Below are 13,187 nucleotides of genomic sequence, written 5' to 3'. Positions count from 1 at the left end.
CTATAGAAAACACCTCAGAGCCGAAAAGTATGTGTTTGATAAATAAACTCTCTTGACAAATGGCATATATGTTAGTTTTGAACGTTAATTTGTTTATTTTTTTGTTATGTTTGCACGTTCTTTTGTTACCACACTGGATTTACTATATAACATTTAGCAAGATTTATAGAAAGACTCGAAGTGGCTCACAACAATGACATAAAAAGAGACAACTTGCGAAAGTCCTTTTACCTTACCTGGTATTTCTCTCTGAGTCTAAAAAGTGATGTTTATATTGTTTTACTGTTGATTAAAAAATTAATTGGTAAACCTTGTTCGTTAATAAAAATGGTTGCAACTAAAGGCTAACAAGGTGAATTTTCTTGATATTGACAAGGTGCATTTTTACACAACTTTGCATACTTATAAATAAATTTTCACGTGCACAATGACGTTACATTAGATTTATACTGTAGCTCTTAATTTCTTTTAAATTCGGCAATGAGCATTGGGTTCTTTGAAAAATGAACATGAAAGAAAATGACTTCAAGTTGTACAATTCTACCCTGAACACATATTTAGAAAATAAAAACCTCAAACAAATAGTACCATAACATAACTTACTCAATAATGTACTTATTTTTTTGTGTATGTTTGTTATCTTGTTTTGGGGCATATGTATTGCAGGTTCATTTTTTAAATGCAATTTGCATTTGACTGTTACAAAGATTTTACGACGCAGACTATAGAGGGTACTCCTCAACAAGAGAATAAATAATAACTTTGCATTTGTTTGTTAACTCATTTTTGTATATGTACATAATTTTTGCTTGGTATTTTCTCGTTTTACAATTATGATTGTGGTATATTTGTTATACAATATATGTAGTACTTATACAAAAACTAAAAATTGAACTTCACATAGGTATGCATTTATATGTCAGTTATTCACTAGTTTGAGATGTTCAGAGTAGTTAGTTGCTTGCTAATAAGGAGTTATTTTCAGCAATATGTCACAAATATAAAGAATCGTACGATCAAGTTCTACAAGCACATGAAGAAATGAACTTCCAAGAGTGCAAACGACAATAAAAAGGTGGAGACATCGGTTAGAGATGTGACATAAGAGTTTGTCCAGCTAGATGAGTTGCGGACAATTATGCATATTTGTAATAGATCAAGTTAAACTTATATTTGTAATTGGATGAATCAAGTTAAACTTTACAATTAAATGAATTAAGTTAAACTTTATAATTGAATGAATCAAGTTAAACTTTGACCATAATTTTATAATAAAACCCATGTATTGAATGTAACTTTGTAATCGTTAAACTTCAAGTTATTTGATTTATTGCAAACCAACTATATTTAATTTCATGTTAATCATATTGACTTGTCTATACGTAAAGAAATTCTAAAAAAATAAGAAATATCATATATTTATCATAAAGTCGCAAATATTATTGTATGACATTTGCGATATAAGGAGATTTGCAAATAACTATATGCGAGATCGTGTAGTATATGCTAATAAGTAGGTTACTTGCGAATTTAGTGGTAAGTGGTTTCACACATAAATTTATGCGATTTCAAAAAGTATATGTTAAAAAGTAAAATATTTGCGAGAGGTATTTCACAAATATATTTATGCGAAATAATGATGTATACGCAAAGTGTATGATATTTGCGATTTTTGTGGTTTCAGTTTCACCGAAAATTCGTAAATAAATTTATGTGAGTTCATGAGGTCTGCATAAAAAAACATGTGATTTTGAATTTAAGTGAGAGTTGGACCTAGTTGACGGACAATATAATTTTATCGCAATAAGGTCTCAATTCAAAGTTGCGAAGGGTAAAAAGGTCCTATTAAATATTTACAATTTTGGACATTGGAAGAATATAAAAAATTATAAGTTTTTTTATGAAATCAGGTCAAATTATCTTGACAATATAGTCAAATATTATTTTTATATGTTAAAGTTAACTAAAAAACTAATGTTTTATACAATTTTTAAACTACCTTTATTTTCATGAATTGTGAGCAGTTTCAAAAATGAATCTTATGATGTATTAGACATGATAATAAATAAAACATGTTTAACTACTTGGTGGCCAAATCCATACAAACAATAGTGTGTGCCATCATATGAAATCATTGTACAAAACATATATTTTTATCATATATATATATATATATTAAAAAACATAAAACGAGTGTTTCTGTGTCCTATGTTTCTGAAAAATGTCCAACTCGTGCGTGGAGCAGCACCCATACTTTTGTGTAGGGGTGGCAAAACCTGACACGACCCGCCAACCCGCCTCTTAGGCGGGTTCGGGTTTGGCTTAAACTAACTCGTTTAATAAACGGGTCGACCCGCCTAACCCGTTTATTAAATGGGTCGGGTTCGTGTTAGGGGTATGCCAACCAGGCTGACCCGTTTAATAAATGGGTCGGGGTCGGGTTCACCTCTTTACCCTAATTCAAGTCCTTCACTTCGCTCTTCTTCGTGCCCTAATTCATGACCTAATCCTCCATCCCTCTCTCCTTCTTCTCTGTGTGCATGACCTGCCTCTCTTCGTAGGCCATGGCCAGTGGCCACCATCCCGTTCGCCTCCTCTTCCGCCGCTTTGGCGTTGTTCGAAGGCCTGAGGCCCTCACGGGTTAGGGTTTCGTCCTTCAGCCACAATGGTCTAGCGCTGGAGAAGCCGACCTCCGGGAGACTCTCCGTGAGGGCAACAACCGCCTCTCTCCGTAGGCCATGGCCACTGTCCCGTTCGCTTCCTCTTCCGCCGCTCTGGCGCCGTTCAAAGGCCTGAGGCCCTCGCAGGTTAGGGTTTCGTCCCTCAGCCACGACGGTCTACTGCTGGAGAAGCCGACCTCCGGGAGACTCTCCGTGAGGGCAGCAACCGCCCCGTTCGCCTCCTCTTCTGGCGCCATTCAAAGGCCTGAGACCCTCGTAGGTTAGGGTTTCATCCCTCAGCCATGTCGGTCTAGCGCTGGAGAAGCCGACCTCCGGGAGACTCTCTGTGAGGGCAGGAACCGTCGTCGCGCCCAAGGTATTTGTAGTGCTCTCCCCAACCCGTTTACCCGACCCGACCCGTTTATTAAATGGGTTAGGCGAGTCGTGTCGGGTTATTAAATGGACACGGACACGACACGACACGACACGACACGACACGACACGACACGAGACAATAGTTTTAATTTGTTTCAGTAAAAATATATATTTTATAACTTACAGGGAGGAGAGAGCCCATTGAGTGACCTGGTTATCGGTGCGGATTCCTTGTTCATCATAATAAAAATAAAATAAAAAATTATTGATTAAAAATTAAAAATCACGTGTCCTATTTCCCGATGCGTTTATATCCTTGATTCGGAAGCAATAAACCATCAAGCTGAATTCAGATTCGGTTCATATGTAATCAAACCCGACCCGTTGTCAGCCCTATTTAGGACTAGCTCTGGCAGTAGCGGAGGCCAAAGAGGCGGCATCGCAGGTGAGAAGGAATGGCGTTGGCCAACGACATCTCCGCGCGCAACCGAGCCATCGTCACCGCTCTATGCAAACGCTTCTCTCTCGACCCTGTGAGTGAAAAAAACACACTTCATCGTTGCTCTCTTGCTTTCATCGGAAGCTGCAGTTTCTCGCTCGAAGAAGCAATTGCTCTGAAAAGGTTCTTCAGTTGGATTTTTTAGGGTTCCGATCAAACGGCCGTAGCCGCCGTCTCTTCTCCTCTTCTTTTTTGGAGTTTTCCTGTTCTTTTTATAGGTTTTGCTCTTGTAGTTTTGAGATTTCTATCGACCCGTTCCCGGATTTTGAAATGAATAAAGTTAGGCGGAAATCTTGATGCGCGGCCGATTGAAATAAGGATATAGGTGATTACTGTGTTAGAATTTTAGTTATTGAAATATAGATGGTTTTGGGATCTATGAAAGATATATACTGTCCTCTCCACGCCAATAAGGATTACCTCTTGGCACGAGGCAACAAAGCGCCTTTATTATTTCGAAAGTGCATGCGTGCAAGAAACGTAAAACGGATCAAATGTGCACGTTATTGCACGAAAAATGACAGAAATTCCGCGGCTTTGGTCTAACAATCGATTGTCGACTGATCCGGCAATCTGCTGGATTCATGATTTTTTCGAGCAAATGCTGCTGTCTTTGTCATGTCTAGTTGAGATTCCTGGATCTTCTTAAATGTTCTGAACGGTTGCTTTCTTTATTCTGTGAACTTACATTCCATGTCATTGTGAAATTCAGTGTCTTGGTGTTGCTGATTTCATGAGGTTCAGCATTTTTGTACACCAGATTCCTTTTTTGCCAGAATTTCTATAGTAATTTGATTGCCTAATTTGTTAGTCGATTGTTACAGGCAGCGTTTTTTGCAGTGGAAAACCTAGAAGAGAAAAGCGTTAAGAGCTTGTACTCTCATTTTCTACAATATGCAGCAAAAGACTTACCTATTGACGAAGAGGATGGGGTGATGATTTCTTTAAGTAGAAGAGTGTTTTGTTGTTTTGGATCTTTAATCAACTTATTTATCTAGTGCTTTTTATTTTCTTGCAGGTGATGAAATGGATAGACTTTGCAGACAGTTTCCCATCTGATGCTGAATCGCAAAAGAGGGCGCTAGAAGATTTAAATGAAAAATTGAGTCAGAGGTCCATTCTTTTGGGCGATGGACTCAAACCTTCGGAAGCAGATGCTGTTGTCTTTTCTGTCTTAAATCCTGTTCTTGTATGTTTCTTTGTTGTAAATTGGTTTTTCTTTGCCATATGTTCTCAAAAAAGATGCATGTCTTATGTTTAAACTTTCCTATCCAAGTAGTGCTTGATGTAGAATTGTCATTCTTAACATTATGAAACGGTAGAAGTATCTGTACTTGCTGTTTGATGCTTATTCGTCCCATGTGAGTTTGTAAAAGAATTGGTTATCCATCCTTGTTCAATTATGGTTTGCATGGAGTTGCTCGGAGTCGGAGTTGATATGTCGCCACATCTGAGATGCTAATTATCAATTAAAACAATTCAAGAAATCATTAGTTTTCTTTACTCACGAAAAATTTCATCCATGCTTTCTGGATTTGGCTATCCATTAAGATAATACTCTATAAGAGCTAAGATAAGAAAGTTATTTCATATAGTTTTTACATTGAAAAATAGGTTTAAGTGGATTTAGAGGAGTATTATTCAGAGTCCTTTTAATTTGATGATTTACTATATTTATATTATCCTTAATCATTTATGTTTTGTAATGCGTGCTTGCATGCACAAATGTGCATGAAGCAATCAATGTGGTTATTGCAGAATTCCATGTGCTTTTGTTATTTCACATTTGGATTATTAGATATTTGCAACCAGAACATGTTAGCGTAGGTTCTGCTATCTGACTATTTTCAGCCACAAAAAAGGTGTTTGTTACGTGGATCATATGTAGCAGGAAAGTCTACAACAATCGCTGTGGTTTTCATCTGAATCCAGATGAAATCATTGTTGGTTATTTGGTAAGTTGTTGCAATTTTCTGATTTTATGTAGTGGTGTCTATTGCAGCTTGGTCTGTCTAGCGTGGAGAAAGAGAAAATCCCACATGTGATGAGGTGGATGGACTATATTCAGGTAGGTGATGAAGCCATGGTTTCTGGACATTTTAAAATATCAGATCCATTTTCTTGGAGTACTGGTGCTATGATTTTTGAAGGTTGTATTCCTACACATAAATTTCACCCCCTTGCTAATTTTGTTTTCTGAATATCCAATAGGATAAACCACTATTTTCTTGGTTTTTAGTGTTCATATGTAGTCAGTTATATCTTGTAATTTACGTCTTAATTTTAAAATAAATTAAATGAACTTACGACTACATTTTTATTTAGATTATCATGATCTGTCCTGTAAAAATGAATAATCAACTGGCTAAGATGGTCCCTGTGCATAGGGTTGGCAATTGACTTTCCCCTCCTAAATACCAAAAGAAAAAATTGTTTATGTGCTAGGGGAAAGGAAGAAGCCAAATATAACAAAAGATCAAAGGAGTAATTGAAAAATTAAATACAAAATTCTAAAGTCACATATGGTGGCATGGAGTTATCAAGGTTCTAAATTCACAACTTATAGTAAGGACCAGTGTTGTGAAAAGCGTTGAGGAGTAGCGAGGCGCTCCACCAAAAACCGAGGTGAGGCGTAAAGCGTAAGCCTCAAAATTTTTTTGAAAACTTTAAAAAAATTATAAAATAATATCTAAAAATACAAATAAAAAAAGAAATGCTTTATTGATGAAATAACAACCAATAAGAAATAGAAAATCTCAAATAAGTACTAAAAAATATGAAATTAACATATAAAAGTAACTAAAAACTGATTATATAACTGGAAAATATATGGGATTAACAAAAAAAAGTTAAAATATACTAAGAAACTGATTACATAACTGAAATAACTGGAAAATATATGAGATTAACCTACAAAAGTTAAAATATATGAGATTATTCTAAAAACTATGAGATTAACATATAAAAGTAACTAAAAAAATGATTACATAACTGAAAAATATATGAGATTAACCAACAAAAGATAAAATATACTAAGAAACTGATTACATAACTGGAAAATATATGAGATTAACCAACAAAAGTTAAAATATATGAGATTATTCTAAAAAGTATGAGATTAAAATATAAAAGTAACTAAAAAACTGATTACATAACTGGAAAATATATGAGATTAACCAAAGAAAGTTAAAATATTCTAAGAAACCGATTACATAACTGAAATAACTGGAAAATATATAAGATTACAACAACAACAACTACGCCTTCATCCCAAAACAATTGGGGTCAGCGATATGAACCAAAAAAGAAATTCATTTTGGGTCTTCCACATGAATACATATGGACAATTCCTCCATATCTCGTTCATCCGCAACAAGATATTTTCTTTGTGCGTCGGTAAAAAAAAACATGTTTTTTTGGAGAGAGATACTATTTCACCAATCGAGTCACAGGTATCTGACATATTCATACCTAACGATTTTCCACAAAGTGGTGACGAAACGTATAACTTGTACAAATCTCAGCCTCTTTCAACTTATTGTCAGCCTCTTTCAGATATGAATCTATCTGATTCAGAAGGGAAGAACTTGCATCAGTATCTCAGTTTCAATTCAAACATGGGTTTGATTCACACTCCATGTTCTGAGAAATATTTACCATCCGCAAAAAAACGGAATCTTTGTCTAAAGAAATGCGTTGAGAAAGGGCAGATGTATAGAGCCTTTCAACGAGATAGTGCTTTTTCAAATCTCTCAAAATGGAATCTGTTCCAAACGTATATGCCATGGTTCCTTACTTCGGCAGGGTGCAAATATATAAATATATATTAGTTAAAAGAGGTCGGGGTAGGCCTAGGAAGACTTGGATGGAGATGATAGGAAAGGATATGAATGCTTTGAACCTCACCGAGGACATGGCGTTGGATAGAAATGATTGGAGGAAAAGGATTCATGTGGAAAATATATAAGATTAACCTATAAAAATTAAAATATATGAGATTATTCTAAAAAATGTGAGATTAACATATAAAAGTAACTAAAAACTGATTACATAACTGGAAAATATATGAGATTAACCAACAAAAGTTAAAATATACTAAGAAACTGATTACATAACTGAAATAACTGAAAAATATATGAGATTAACCTACAAAAGTTAAAATATATGAAATTATTCTAAAAAATATGAGATTAACATATAAAAGTAACTAAAAAACTGATTACATAACTGAAAAATATATGAGATTAACCAACAAAGTTAAAATATATTAAAAAACTAATTACATGACTGAAATAACTGAAAAATATACGAGATTAACCAACAAAAGTTAAAATATAGTAATATACTAAGAAACTTATTACATAACTGAAATAACTGGAAAATATATGAGATTAACCTACAAAAACTTTGTTGATTATGTCTCAGACATCTTGTTATAATTTTTTTTGGCCTTGAGGCACAGAGGGCCCGCCTCAAGGTGAGGCGCGCCTTTTGCGCCTCAAGGCGCGTTTTTGATAACACTGGTAAGGACCAACCGACCAAGTAATAGTGCTCATGGACATGTAATGACCAACAAGATAAATAACAATTAAAAGTAAAAAATATCGTCTTACTTGCAAAGGCATGCAAAAACAAAACAAAACGGATGCCATACATAATCATAAAAGTAGCCAGACTATTCAAATCCTACTATTTGTAATTGAAATCTTCTCAGAAATAGGTGTTTGAGTATATAAAGGAAATAAGGAGTTTAAACCCATAGATGTGATGGAAAGCAGAAAAAGATCCTTATAACCATTGCTGTGTTGTTGCCTTAGGATCCTAGCATGACGGAAATTGGTGGATTGGTCAACCAAGGGTTTCCAATATGGGACAATGGCAATAACCATCCCACAAATTGTCAAAATCATTATTTTTTTGGAAAATGAAGAAACCAACTGTTGGAAAAATAATGATCACAATAATCAGTGAAACCATCAATTATTGATTTCTAAGTCTTGAACATTCAAAATAATCTGTGGTAGTATGACATGATGTCTCATCCCACTTTTCCAAGAAAGCAGAAAGAGGAATTTGTACTCTTTGCCTACCAAGCAAAAACCGAGATATGGTACCTATATTCCAGACAATAAATGCATATATTCAGTGAGTCACATATTAATATTTGGTTTCCAAGTCTTGAAGCAAAAACTAATCAATGGCAGTATTGTATCATGACTCTTCTCGCTACTCAAAGAATATGTTCTACAGAAAGGTGGAACAAGAATGTGAACACAAGAGATACTGGCAACCTGCAACTGGTACACAGAAATGTTGCAAACATGCACTGCCTTCCAAGAAAAAAAAATAAGAAATCTGTTATGATCCAGAAAATCACAGTAGATCCTGATCTAGTTCATAGGATCCAAACGCCACCTCTAGAAGTTAATGAGAGTCTACCGACACAATGGGGGTCTCGGGATGATGACGTGGCAGATGACATGGCATTGCTAATGATTGGCTAGTTAAAGATCTAGAGTCCTAGTTAAGAATGAAGAGCCATACATGTGTCAAACCCAGAAGATATGACAATTAAGGAGTGGGGTCCACCTAGGGGACGTGCCATGCTAGAGAGTTCTGAGGGACGTCCCCTAGTTCTAGAAGTTAATTAGAGTTAATTAAGTTAGTTAATTAATTATTAATAGGGATTGTTGAGAATAGGTGGTTTTTAAGGTTAAGTTGTTCTTTATTAGAGGTTTTCTGAAATACTTTTTTCATAAGGTCTTAGATGTAATTTCTTTGTTTTGCCTCTCTCTATTTAATATAGAGAGAAGCCCTAATGATGAATTAAGCTTTGTGTTTTCATGTTCAGCCGTCTCTCTCTCTCTCTCAGGTTCGGTTCATCTTCTACATGGTATCAGAGCATCAGCCGGTCGTGGGAACGTGATCGACTGTGACGTGGGAGCGTGATCGAGATATCTACTGTGACGTGGGAGCTTGATCGTGCTCTACCAGAACTCAGTCGATTCATGGAGGCTCTCATGATCGTGATCAAACTTCGATCACGCTGAGTAATGTTCTAATCAGGTCAGCACTTTAAATTTTTTTTTTGGCATTCTGCTGGTCGTGGATGCCTGCTGTGGGTGTCGTATCATCTGCTGTGGGTGTCGTATCATATGCTGGTCGTGGATGCCTGCTGTGGGTGTCGTATCTCCTCGTGCTCGTCGTGGATGCCTGCTGTGGGTGTCGTATCTCCTTGTCTTTCTTTTTGTTTTCTCTCCTCGTGACTACCTACGCTGTTGGGAGTTTGCTGCGACCTGGTGGTGCCGAGTCTTGCTGCTGCTATGACGAGTTGTGTTTTGGTTCATAAGTTGTCAAAGGATATTCCTGATGGGTGAAAATAACAGAATTTTTTCTGTTGTCGTGAGTGCTGAATTCTCGTCGAGGTGTGTTCCTACTGTTTGGGAGCAACAAATTTTTTTTTGTGTGGCCGTAAGTGTTGAGTTCTTGCAGAAGCTGATTTTGTGTGATATTTACTGGATGTCATGTCGTATATGTTGGAGAACAGCAGGTTTAGTTAACATTGTGTCTTGCGACTGCATTCTATCATGTGTGGTGATGTATTTGGGTGCAGCAAGGATCGGGATTTCTGTGGTAACTACAACAACTGAAATTTGTTTTTTTAATTCCCTGTTGTGTCGAGTGTTGGTTTTAAGGAAGCACGGAAGCTGAAGTTACTCTTCTGTCATGGAAAATAGCAGATGTGATTTCCTGCTGGATTGAACTTTATTTTGTGGAACAGCAGGAGTGGTTTCCTGCTGAGTTGAAGAAATTTTTTTCTTGAACACTTGTTGTTCAAGTAAGTTTTTTTTGTATGGCTGAAACGTCGAAAGGTGATTCTAAAATGGAACATATTGGGGAGTATAAGGCGTTTGCCAACCCCTTCTCGTATGGCTCTTCTGTTAGGTTGAATGAAACCAACTATGCCACGTGGTCCAGAACTTTTATGATGTCGGTATCTGGACATCGTCGAAAACATATTTTGTTAGAAGGCGAACCCATTGAGAAATTGGGAAAATATGTTACTTGGGATGAAGATAATGACATAGTTATGTCATGGATTATGAACAGTGTCGAACCCCATATTGCAGATGGATTGATCTACTATAATACAGCCAAACTAATGTGGGACAATCTTCGTGATACATACTCACAAGAAACGAATGTGAGTCGTGTCCTACAAGTCGAACAAGAGATATATAACTTGCAACAGGGGGATCAGACCTTGGCCCAGTACTATGCCTCTGTCAAAGCTGCGTTTGAAAGACTTAATGCTCACCGGCCTCTGTGTTGCTCGAAGCAAAAGGATCATCAAGAACAAACCATGGTTGCTCGTTTTCTTACAGGTCTCTCTTCAAATTTTTCTGTTGCAAAAGTTCAAATGTTGACTGGTTTAGATGTTCCCACTCTTGCTGACGCTTACAATCGTCTGAGTAGACTTGCGATATCTCTGCCATAATCTCAGCCTGTGACTCAGACATCTGCTCTTGTTGCCCCATCTAGTTATGGCCGTGGAAATATTCAGAATATCCGAGGACGAGGACGTGGACGTGGACGTGGACGTGGTATGGGAGGCAGAGAAAAGCTTCAATGTACATTCTGTGGAAAATCTGGACATTTAGAAGATCGTTGTTGGGATAAGCATGGTCGGCCAATCTCTTCTGCATCAAAGTCATATAATCCTAAAGCTCATGTTACTACTATTGAGGCAACTAATGCACAAGAGAATATCACTGCAAATGAAAGTAGTATCACCCTTAGTCGTGCGGAATATGATGAGTTGATTGCTCTCCGACCTTTGAGTTCCAGTTCTCCTGTAGCTGGTATTGCCTATTCAACCGGGAATCCTCTCCATCCGAATGATAGTAAGTGGGTTATTGACTCTGGTGCATCCAGACATTTGTGTGGAAATTCTTGTGTTTTTTCAGATCTAAAGGTCATTAAGGCTCAACTTGGAGTCTCATTAACCGATGGGAGCTCCTCCCCGGTTGTTGGTCAGGGAAATATTTCTATATCCTCCTCATTACAGTTGAAAAATGCTCTTCATGCTCCAAACTTTCCTCAAAGTTTACTTTCTGTTAGTTGTCTTATAAAAGAACAAAATTGTAGAGTAATATTTGATCCAATGGGTTGTCATTTTCAGGATTTGCTGACGGGGAAGAAGATTGGTGGAGGCTATGAGGAAAATGGAATTTACTACCTACATCATCCAATGGGTTCTGTTCATGCTGCAGTGGACCATTCATTCAGCCCTATTCAGTGGCATCATCGTCTTGGTCATCCTTCATTGTCAAAGCTTCGGTCGGTCTTTCCTCAGATTCTTTTTACCACATCATTTCAGTGTGAAGCATGTCAGTTGGGCAAGCATCATCGAAGTTCGTTCCCTTTGAGTCAAAGTCAGTCTAGTAATAAAGTTTTTGAACTTCTTCATGCAGATGTATGGGGTCCTAGTAAGATTCCTACTATGACTCAGTGTCGGTATTATCTTGTTATTGTTGATGATTTCTCTAAGTTATCATGGGTATTTTTAATAAAAGAACGATCTGAAGTTCCAAGTCTTATCAAATCCCTAATTCTTGAAATAAAAATTCAGTTTGAATCTATTGTCAAGATTGTTCGCACTGATAATGCTCTTGAGTTTAAATCAAAAGATCTGTTACAATTTTACCAAAATCATGGCATCCAACCCCAAACTTCCTGTGCCTATTCATCTCAACAAAATGGGGTGGCTGAGCGAAAACATCGGCACCTCCTTGATGTTGCAAGGACCATTATGATTCAATCCAATGTTCCTACGTCATACTGGGGTGATGCGATTACCACTGCTTGCTATCTGATCAACCGCATGCCTTCGTCTTCTGTGGGTGATCAAATTCCATTACATATCCTAAAACCTAATGCCCCACTTTTTTCTTTCTCACCAAAAATATTTGGATGTGTCTGTTTTGTTCATAAACTTGGCCCTGACCGTGATAAATTAGCAGCTCAAGCTACAAAATGCATATTTATTGGTTATCCGAAAAATCAGAAGGGCTATCGATGTTATGATCCTATTTCTCGCCGAGAGTATGTCAGTGCGGACGTATCTTTCCTGGAATCCTCTCCATATTACTCTAGTTCCGGTTCTCCGCTGCAGGTTGATCCAACTGAGTCTTTTCCATTACCTATACCTCATTTTCCTTTGGAATCTGTGCCCTCCTTACTGAACCAAACTTCATCCTCTTCCAGATTTAATAATCCTCCATTGGTATATGTGCGTAGAGCTCCACTTCCGCAAGAGCCTTCATCTTCTTCTTCTCCTGAGGTAAGTTCTACTGACAATAGTGTTCTTCAGGATGATGATAACAGGCCTATTGCTCTACGAAAAGGGACAAGACAATGCACCTTATATCCCATAGCTCATTTTGTCTCCCATGCCAGAATTGGACATAAGATGAAGTCTTTTATTTCAGCCTTGTCTGCTGAAACCATTCCTCTGAACTATCAGCAGGCAGCACTTGATAATCGCTGGAAGATGGCTATGCAAGAAGAAATGACAACTTTGGTATCTCAGCATACCTGAGATCTAGTTGATTCCCCAGCAGATGCTGACATTGTTGGTTGTAAATGGGTAT

At 37.1% G+C, this 13,187-nt stretch overlaps 1 protein-coding gene across 1 annotated transcript in view; it reads left to right on the top strand.

Moving 5' to 3' along the window:
* Positions 1-3,447: 3,447 nt before the first annotated feature.
* LOC149844037 (Nucleic acid-binding, OB-fold-like protein) overlaps positions 3,448-13,187 on the top strand; it is a 29,788-nt gene continuing 20,048 nt past the window's right edge. The window contains exons 1-4 of the mRNA XM_090000277.1: positions 3,448-3,568; positions 4,359-4,466; positions 4,553-4,723; positions 5,537-5,602. Of these exons, the coding sequence (XP_089856403.1) occupies positions 3,491-3,568; positions 4,359-4,466; positions 4,553-4,723; positions 5,537-5,602 (423 nt within the window). The 5' untranslated portion in view covers positions 3,448-3,490. The remainder of the gene's footprint in view (positions 3,569-4,358; positions 4,467-4,552; positions 4,724-5,536; positions 5,603-13,187) is intronic.

Source organism: Nuphar pumila, chromosome 3 (genome assembly GCF_984573655.1).
Source record: "Nuphar pumila chromosome 3, dmNupPumi1.hap1.1, whole genome shotgun sequence".
Taxonomy (NCBI): Eukaryota; Viridiplantae; Streptophyta; class Magnoliopsida; order Nymphaeales; family Nymphaeaceae; genus Nuphar; species Nuphar pumila.
Note: the sequence above shows the minus strand (reverse complement) of the source record. Positions and strands in the feature narration are given on the sequence as shown.